Source organism: Eptesicus fuscus, chromosome 8, assembly GCF_027574615.1.
Source record: "Eptesicus fuscus isolate TK198812 chromosome 8, DD_ASM_mEF_20220401, whole genome shotgun sequence".
Classification (NCBI taxonomy): Eukaryota; Metazoa; Chordata; class Mammalia; order Chiroptera; family Vespertilionidae; genus Eptesicus; species Eptesicus fuscus.
The window spans coordinates 16012159-16021871 of record NC_072480.1 but is presented as its reverse complement, the minus strand read 5'-3'; the positions used below and the strand labels follow the sequence as shown (position 1 = coordinate 16021871).

At 51.8% G+C, this 9713-nt stretch overlaps 1 protein-coding gene and 1 non-coding gene across 2 annotated transcripts; one reads left to right on the top strand and one right to left on the bottom strand.

Annotated features, from left to right (window-relative positions):
• Window positions 1-4720: 4720 nt before the first annotated feature.
• On the top strand, window positions 4721-7137 carry MLNR (motilin receptor). Its single transcript, XM_008145597.3, has 2 exons — window positions 4721-5788; window positions 6426-7137. Exons 1-2 carry the CDS (start codon window positions 4861-4863, stop codon window positions 6812-6814), a joined length of 1317 nt encoding a protein of 438 aa, XP_008143819.3. The 5' UTR covers window positions 4721-4860; the 3' UTR covers window positions 6815-7137.
• An 860-nt stretch (window positions 7138-7997) lies between these two features.
• LOC114233004 (small nucleolar RNA SNORA72) lies at window positions 7998-8128 on the bottom strand. The gene has a single exon (XR_003619112.2). It is a non-coding gene; the product is annotated as a small nucleolar RNA SNORA72 (small nucleolar RNA).
• Between the last annotated feature and the right edge of the window lie 1585 nt (window positions 8129-9713).

The window sequence follows — 9713 nt, the reverse complement described above, 5'->3', positions numbered from 1 at the left end:
CCAGGCCAGACCTAGACTTACTCTGCCCCACAGGCACCAGGCGGAGAGGCACTGATACGGTGAGAGGAGCAGCGTCCACATTCCTGGTCTCCGGAGAATGGTTTTCTTCCCTCTCATCAGCTGAAGTATGAAGTCAGTGAGCTGGTGAGTGACCTTATACATACTTTGTAGAATGTAGGTGTAGTCATTCTCCATTCTCCAGTCATTCTGGTCCTGTTTCTTCCTAAAACATGGAATGCTGAGCAATTATAAGGGTTCAGGTCTGCCCTGTGGGCCAAGTCCTACTGAGCTGCAACGTACCCAAACTCAGAAAAATCCTGCAGTGAGTCCGTCTGTCTCGCCATGTCAGTGGCCCATCTCCAACTAGATTACCAAAGAACACTTACTGAGAACCCACTGTCATCAGAGTACTGTTCTCACCTGCTGGGAATTGTAAAGAATTGTAAAGAACAGAAGTTTATTCATTCCCTGAGTTAACAAATGTTTATTGAATTCTCACTTAGTACCAGGTACTGACCCGGGCACTGGGGAAAGAGCATGGAAAACCACAGATGACGGCCCTGCCTTCCAGAGCACAGGATGTTGGGAGACGGAGGGGGCAGATGACAAACAGCTAAGTAAAGTATGGAGAGAAGCTGTATGGAGAGAACACAACAGAGCAGGGAGGTGTGAATGAGGCTGAGGAGCACAGAACCGTCTGGGAGGGTACTGTTGGCATGGTCGGCCTGCTTGGCACAGGCACTAATCTGAGACCCGGGTAGCCTTCCTTCGAGCTGGCATGCTAGGTGGGAAAGGAGTGAGGAGCCTCAGCAGAGGCTGGGGCAGCCTGTGAGAGCCAAGGGGGCAGGTGTCAGGTGCTCCCGAGAGCATCACTTGTGTCAAAGAAAGGGCCCACAAAATCGCTAGCCATCAATCACTGCCTCCAGGGTTTGCAGAACAGGAGAGGGATAGTAAACTGCAGTCTAGCAGATGCCAGCCCGGGCACCCCCAGGAGCCAGCACAAAGCTAGGCGCCCTTCTCCCTTCTGGTTTCCTAAGGCCCTTTAAGCCACCTGACCACCCTCCCCATATGCCTAGCCCCCGCCCCCATATAAAGGCTGAGAAGGGAGAAGAGGCTGTGGGGGAGGATGCCCAGGTTATCGAAGGGAACTACACACAAGAGGGACTGTTTAATTCATCCAACTGGCCTCCACTTTACTAGATGATTGTCTCTTGCTACCCGGAAGGTGAGAACTCAAGATAAAATCAGATCAACTATAGATGAAGAAATTACATCTTCTCTGCATAGGGGAGGAGGGCAGGAGGGAGAACAAGTGGAGACAATGAATATGAAAACTCTTTTGAGGAGTTTTGCTCAAAACATGTAAACAAACCAGAAGAGGGAGAAAGTATGATACAGGAGAGAGAGAACTGCAAGAGTACTGTCCTTGAGGAGGTGAATGAAGTACTGAAGGGGCAGAGCTGGCTTCAGGTTCAAGTACCACCCACCTCGTTCATCTGTCCAGGGGAAAGGAGGGGAGGTGGGTGGCTATGGTGGGTTGAGTGGGGATAGGGAAGGAGGTCTTGGGGGCTGAGGAGAGAGGAGGGTGTACAGAAGCGTGGCCTGGAGGGTGGGAGACTGAATGGAAGAGGATAAGGATGAGGATGACTGGGGAAAACTAAGCACCCCTCTAGGGGTTGTGAATTTCAAGTGAAACAGCTGCTATTTGGAGTGTGCATGGAGTGGGCAGAGGGTTCTGCTTAGCCAGGCTTGTGGTTTTCCTCTGGCCCAGGAGACAGCCATGTCAGTGGAGAAAGCACAGGAGCTGAAGGTGTTTGCCTGGGAGTGAGCAGGGTCACTCATGGAGCTTAAATTGGGTAAAGTAAAGACTTGAGGCAGGTGAGGGATGAGGAAAAGGGGGGAGGAACAACCATTGGAGGTCCCAGTACAATTGAAGGATTGTAGGGGTTGAGGTATTAGAGAAAGCGAGCTAGCAAGATGGGTGGTGAAAGTCAGAAACTGGTATGACTGAAATGAAAATGAAGGCGGGTTCCCAGATCCTTGCAATAATAAAGTAGAAGGGCCGAAACCGGTTTGGCTCAGTGGATAGAGCGTCGCCCTGCGGACTCAAGGGTCCCAGGTTCGATTCCGGTCAAGGGCATGTACGTTGGTTGCGGGCACATCCCCAGTAGGGGGTGTGCAGGAGGCAGCTAGCTGATCGATGTTTCTCTCTCATCGATGTTTCTAACTCTCTATCCCTCTCTCTTCCTCTCTGTAAAAAATCAATAAAATATATTAATAAAATAATAATAATAATAAAGTAGAAGGGATGTCCATAGGAGCCACTGCCCTAGATGGGGAGACAACAAGATCGGATAGAAAGGAGAAACCAAGGCATGGCCAGACTCATGTGTGGGTGTAAGTTTTATCAGGAGGAATGCTTGAGAGAGGGGCAGGCAACAAAATCCTCAGGGGTGAGGGTGGGTGATGAGGGAGGGCTGGAAAATCTGAGGAAGGTGGTTTCAAGACTAAGATTTAGGATGACTGGGAACAGCAGTGATGAGGAAGGTAAAAATGCTAGTGGTGTCCATGCACACAGAGATAAGTAACTCCCAGAAAAGTTCCAGAGCAATCTGTGCTGCTTTGGGTGAGGACTGCAAAGCTGGAATGACTGTGGGGCACAGCAAGGCAATTTGGTGGCACATCGTAGGACCTGCAGGCTTTGGAATCAGGCTGGCCAGAGTTCAAATCCCATCCCTGTGTCTTGCTACCTGTGTGATCTCAAGAGAATCCCACTTTGCTCACGAGTAAAATGAGCTCCTAAGGACAGGATTAAATGGAAAACACAGGGCCAAACACATCCTGAGTACTCAGTAAGTGTTAGCTACTGACATTAAGACCACGTGAATTAGAACTACTATGAACATAAGGGTGCATACATTCTTTCTGATTGGTGTTTCGGGATTCTTAGGATATATTCCTAGAAGCGGGCCCACTGGGTCAAATGGCAGTTCCATTTTTAATTTTTTGAGGAAACTCCACACTGTTTTCCACAGTGGCTGCATTCCCACCAGCAGTGCACGAGGGTTCCCTTTTCTCCCACATCCTGGCCAGCTCTTGTCATTTGTTGATGGTAGCCATTCTGGCAGGTGTGAGGTGATACCTGTCATTTTAATTTGCATCTCTCTGATGATTAGTGACTTTGAGCATTTTTTTGTACGTCTCTTGGCCATCTGTATGTCTTCTATGGAGAAGTGTCTATTTAGGTCCTTTGCTAATTTTTAAAAATATATTTATGTTGATTTCAGAGAGGGGGAAATAGAAACATCAATGATGAGAGAGGATCATTGATTGGCTGCCTCCTGCATGCCCCACACTGGGGATTGAGCCCCCAAACTGGGCATCTGCCCTGACTGAGAAATGAACGTGACCTCCTGGTTCATAGATCAGTGTTTAACCACTGACCAACATAGGCTGGGCCCTTTGCCCATTTTTTAATTGGGTTGTTTTTCTTCCTTTTGTCAAGTTGTATGAGTTCTTTATATATTTTGGAAATTAACCCCTTATCAGATGTAACATTGGCAAATATGCCCATCATAGATGAGTGGATAAAAAAGCTGTGGTACATTTACACCATGGAATACTATGCAGCTGTAAAAAAGAAGGATCGATTACCCTTTGAGACAGCTTGGAGGGACCCGGAAATTATTATGTTAAGCGAAATAAGCTAGTCAGAGGGGGGAAAAAAGTATCAAATGATCTCACGTATATGTGGACTCTAATGAACAAAATAAACTGACAAACAAAATAGATCCAGAGACATGAAAGCATGCAACAGACTGACAAATCTCAGAGGGAAGGTAGGGGGTGGGGGACGGGGAGAGATTAACCAAAGAACTTATATGCATAACCCTTGGACACAGACAATAGTGCCGTGAAGGCCGCGAGGGTGGGGGGAGGCAATGGGGGGAAGGAAACATCTGTAATACTTTCAACAATAAAGATAAATAGATAAAGACCACATGAATTAACTCAGTTTGAGTCTTTCCCCAAAAATTTTAGTTCTTTTTAGTGTTGGCAAATACTCAGCTTTTTAAGTTTATAAAGTATTTTGTACATAGGAACAATACAGCATACGTTTAAGTACTCAGATATACACGCAAATACGTAAGCCTTCTCTTTAAGAGGAGCAGACATGGTCATGCCCAGAGATTTCAGAGCTGTAAGATCGTTGACATGATGTGGTCAGCTCCCCCACCGTCGCTCGGGAATTTACAGGAGAGAACGAGGCTGAAGGAGGCTGGGGCTGATCCGAGAGCCAGAACTAGAACCCGGGAGGAACTCTAGGTTCTGGTCTCAGCTCCTCTCACACTCAGTACGGCGGCAGCCCCCGCTGACCCTCAGGAAGCAGCCGGCCGCCGGCGTCCCCACAAGGTCCCCGCTGTGCCGGACCCACACGCGCCGGCGCTCCGCCCGTGCGGGAGCCGACCTCGCTGGGGTTCAGAGAGCGCTCCCCGAGACGAGGCGGGGCTGGTGCTCTCGGCCGGCCGCCCCCCGCCTTCCAGTTGGTGGAGAGGGCAGCATCCCGGACCACGACGGGGCTGGGAGAGGATGCCGGAGTGGGCGGCGGTGGCCGGAGGCGGAGACTGCGCGCCACCCTCCGGGTAGCGCCTCCACCAGGACCCGCAGAGCCGCGTTCCCGCGCGCCAGGGCCCGGCAGTGCCGCCTGGGCTCTCGCCGGGTGGGCAGGGGCCGCGCGCCGGCTGCCCAGGGAAGCGCTTCGCCCGCGGAGCCAGGCGCTCGGCTCCCGGCGCACCTGGGGGCGAGGCGGCGCCGAGGGACCCCGCGGGCGTCCGGGCGTCTGGCCCGCGCGGCACGCCCATGGGCAGCCCCTGGAACCGCAGCCACGGCGCGGGGGGCGCGGAGGGCGCGGGGGAGCCGCCCTGGGCCGCGCTGCCTCCCTGCGACGAGCACCGCTGCTCGCCCTTCCCGCTGGGGGCGCTGGTGCCGGTGACCGCCGTGTGCCTGGGCCTGTTCGCCGTCGGGGTGAGCGGCAACGTGGTGACGGTGCTGCTCATCGGGCGCTCCCGGGACCCGCGGACCACCACCAACCTGTACCTGGGCAGCATGGCGGTGTCCGACCTGCTCATCCTGCTCGGGCTGCCCTTCGACCTGTACCGCCTCTGGCGCTCGCGGCCCTGGGTGTTCGGGCCGCTGCTCTGCCGCCTCTCGCTCTACCTGGGCGAGGGCTGCACCTACGCCACGCTGCTGCACGTGACGGCGCTCAGCGCGGAGCGCTACCTCGCCATCTGCCGCCCGCTCCGCGCCCGCGTCCTCGTCACCCGGCGCCGCGTCCGCGCGCTCATCGCCGCGCTCTGGGCGCTGGCTCTGCTCTCGGCCGGGCCCTTCTTCTTCCTGGTCGGGGTGCAGCAGGACCCTCGCGCCGACCCGCCGCCGGCCCTTAACGGCACCGCGCAGCTCGCCCCCTCGCCCGGCTCCTCGCCGCCACCGAGACCGTCGGCCCGCGCGTCCTCTCCGGTGCCGACCCGGCCCCCGCCGTCGGGGCGCGAGGCGGCGGCGGCGGCGGCCGCCGCGCTGTTCAGCCGCGAGTGCCGGCCGAGCCCCTCGCAGCTGGGCGTGCTGCGCGTCATGCTGTGGGTCACCACCGCCTACTTCTTCCTGCCCTTCCTGTGCCTCAGCGTCCTCTACGGGCTCATCGGGCGGGAGCTGGGCCGGAGCCAGCGGCCGCTGCGGGGCCCGGCGGCCTCCGGGCGCGCGAAGGGCCACCGGCAGACGGTCCGCGTCCTGCGTAAGTGGCGCCACGTCTGTTCCACCCGCACCGGCCCGCTAGCCCCCCAGCCCTGGGCGCCCCCACTAGCTGTGTCCCCGGGGCGCCCTGAGGGTGGGGTCCCCAGGGCCTGTGGGCAGCACTGCTTCTCAGCGCCGCGGGGAGCGGGGAGCGGGGAGCGGGCTGCGCCGAGGACAGGATTTGGAGGCGCTTGGATTCCCCTGTGAGAGGCCGCAGATGTGGATTCCTTGAGAAGACGGGGTAGATCACATTAAGCTAAAATTTCTTTACTTAATGCTAAATTTTCCTGAAGGTTAAAGTGAACCATGCCCACAACCATCCATCCATCCATCCATCCATCCATCCATCCATCCATGACCCGTTGCAGAATTCTTTTCAGTGGAAAGCAGAGACCATGTCGCTGAGGGGCTGTGTGGAAGGAATTTGCTCCTTCTGCTTTAGTGTGTCCGGCCTTGGTAGCACATGCATTAGCCAACTATGCAACTTGGAGGCAAATATAGATGGGCTGGGGATTTGGTTAGGTCAGGGTTTTACCTGACGGTTTTGCTGTTACCTGTTACTCCCGGGGGCTTCCTGGGGGCCCTTACCTGTTTCCGAACGCTGCCGCTAATTCCGGTGCCTGGGTCTTGTTTTGCAGTGCTGGTGGTCCTGTCATTTATCGTCTGCTGGTTGCCGTTCCACGTTGGCAGGATCATTTACATAAATACGGAAGATTCTCAGATGATGTACTTTTCTCAATACTTTAACATTGTTGCGTTGCAACTTTTCTACCTAAGTGCGTCCATTAACCCGATCCTCTACAACCTCATTTCAAAGAAGTATAGAGCCGCGGCCTGGAAACTGCTTCGCGGGAGGCAGCCTGCACCGAGAGGTTTCTGTGGGAACAGAAACACTGAGGGGACCACGGGAGGAGACACAGCTGGCCGCACGGAGACCAGCGCTAGCCTGCAGACGCCTGCCGCTGGCATGGCCAAGCAGGTCGCCTGCTCCCACAGTTCTGGGACTTCAGAGAAAACAGGTCTGTAGGACAATAAGGACTGCAAGGGGAATCCACGCTGTTAGGAAGAATTAGAAAGAGCGGTGCACATTTTGTAAGTTGGCCAGGAACTTTGTCAGCATAACTTTTTTTTTTCAATCAAGATACAAAAAGTAAGTGTACCCATCTTTCTAGTTTCCCATTCATGTACCTCCTCAGAGACATTCATTTTAGCCTCATGCAACCCCAGTCGTGAAATGTGCTCTAGGGAGGTTTTACACGTCCTCATTCTCCTAGACTTTGGAAATATGATTGTTCATTTTACAGTTCATAAGATACAGAGAGGTGCTGCAATAAAAATGGTTGTCTTTGAGATCAAAGGTGTACTTTGTTTTTATGTTTTGTAAATAAATGTTATGATGCATATACAAGGAACCCAGGATAATGACAGTAGTGATTCAAGAAATTATTTAATGCCTGTTTATGGCAGCAAAAATTTGTAGAAGCAAGTGAAAGGAATTCTGGGCTGAGTTCAATGGTCAGAGCCCCACCTCTCTCCTGGCTCAGACCAAATCATAAAAGTTTAGGCACAATACCTTCCTTCCGAACTTCTCCAGCCAGGAGGTAGCCAACCCAGGCACGAAGCCTGAGGGCAAGAAGCTGCAGCAAGACCTGGCTACCGGACATTTGTAAAGAGCTACCAGACCGCTGTACCGATTTTTCGGTCATTTCCGAATCTGCCGCTATACCGCTGGAATATTGGCACTAGATGAAAGGTAGACCTATTTTCTACAATGTCTCCAAGTTCCATCTTATTCTAACCACTTGTTTGCATGTAACTAACATTTTTCTGTATCATGTTGGTTTTTTCTCTTTAATGCTCAGGAGCCGGGGTATAGCGGACAGTTAGGTTCAGGGCCTCAGGTCTGGTAGGGTTAAATGAGTTGTAAAATTACTGTTTTATTTTTAAAATAAAAGATCTTAAAGACTGGAGTTCTTGAGACCCATCAGTTCCTATTCGGGAAATCTAAGACTCAGTTTCATCACTACTAAAGCAGTAATCATGACAACACTTAGCCACCAACCTGGGGCAAATAAGGTGTATAACAGCGGCTGGTAACCCTGAAATTAGCAGTGGTGATCTGTTGGGCTAGCGGTGCTGTCATTTCCTGAGCTCGATCAAAGTCACCTGGAGTCCCACATTTGTAAGATGCATCATACAAATCAGACTTGGTTTATCACCAGCATTTATAAAACCAGGCCCAGGGAAAGAACTAGGTCTGGGGACACACGCCTGGTCTTAATATAGCGAATGTTTAGCCTGCCCGGTTATTACAAAGTCCGAACAGGGAGATTATTCGCAATCTTTAAGATCTTTACCCACTCCCACCTGGAGAAGCTGCTCTTCGTGAAAAACACAAGTCAGTGGATGTAGTCAAGGGTGAAGGAGAATGTGTTGGACATTCTGACCAACAACTCTGTAACTTTGTTTTATTTTTCACAGTTTAAAACTTAAACCTGTTTCCAGAGGTCCTCATTCCCGATGCGGTCTGTGTGAGTGGTGCCCCCTGGAGGTGGGAAGGCACAACTTGCTGGGTTGTGAACTACAACCCAGTGAATCCATAAGCAAGGTCACTCAACATGCCCAGTTCTGCTTTGTCACTTGATTAGCCAAGTACAGTGTTGCCTCCAAGTCCCCTTAGCTAGTGGAAGAAGCAGACAGCAGCAGTTCCTAAACTCTGTTCTGCAGATTTTCGAGGAGGATTTGAAAAGTTTTTCTACTCACAGAGTTCCTGTCTGGGCAGTCGAAAGTGGCTTCATGCCTGTGGAAGGTCATGGTTAAGAACTTTACTGATGCCCAGCTGGCATGGCTCAGTAGTTGAATGCCGACCTATGAACCAGGAGGTCAGGGTTCGATTCCCTGTCAGGGCACATGCCGGGGTTGCAGGCTCCATCCCCAGTTGGGGCGTGCAGGAGACAGCTGATCAATGATTCTCATCATTGATGTTTCTGTCTCTCTCTCCCTCTCCCTATCTCTCTGAAATCAATAAAAAATATATTTTTTAAAAAGAACCTTACTGATATTTTATTTATAGTATAATAGTTTATAGAAGTAAAGACCTCTCCTTGGAGCTTTCTTTTTTTAAAAAATATATTTTATTGATATTTTACAGAGAGAAAGGGAGAGGGATAGAGAGTTAGAAACATCGATGAGAGAGAAACATCGATCAGCTGCCTCCTGCACACTCCCCACTGGGGATGTGCCCGCAACAAAGGTACATGCCCTTGACCAGAATCGAACCTGGGACCCTTCAGTCCGCAGGCTGATGCTCTATCCACTGAGCCAAACCAGCTAGGACTCCTTGGAGCTTTCTTGTTAAGATTCTAGAAAAGGATTTACATAAGGCTCTCCTGTGATCTAAGAGTGTCTGCAGGTTGGGTGAGGTGCAGGATCCTTCACTGCAGGGTCCCTGAGATGGAGTATCTGCACCCATCCCTCTAGCCGATCTCTGTGCCATTGTTTTCAAAACGCTGGTCTCACCCATTAGTCGATTGTGAAATCAGTGGAGTGGGTCACATTTTTCTTTAATGGAAAGGAGTGGGCAAGAATAGAATTGATAAATCAGCTCATCCCACGTAGTAAGGGTAACTGCTGTATTGTGAAACTTTTGTCCAATTATATGTTGGTTGGTGTCTTCCTGGTTCACAAAATAAAATGTTTTCCTACTGTGTGTCATGGTAAAGAATATTAGAAAAGTTGCTCTAAAATCTAAAATTGTTCTCAACCCCAGCTGAGAGTGTCCTTCTCCTGTACTTACAGGAGGGGAGTCCTGGAAGATCCAGCATGGTTGAGTCAGGGTCCACCGGAGAGGGACAGCGGGGTGTGACTTTCCGACGTGGGCCTTCCCCCTCCCCGGGGGCCGTATCACGGAGACCCCCCTGTACCCA

What these genes read in the sequence shown, in the direction of transcription:
- MLNR (XM_008145597.3), top strand. Translation starts at nt 4,861, where the DNA reads ATGGGCAGCCCCTGGAACCGCAGCCACGGCGCGGGGGGCGCGGAGGGC. An exon ending in GCAGACGGTCCGCGTCCTGC is followed by an intron (nt 5,789 to 6,425) that starts GTAAGTGGCGCC and finishes CTTGTTTTGCAG; the next exon opens with TGCTGGTGGTCCTGTCATTT.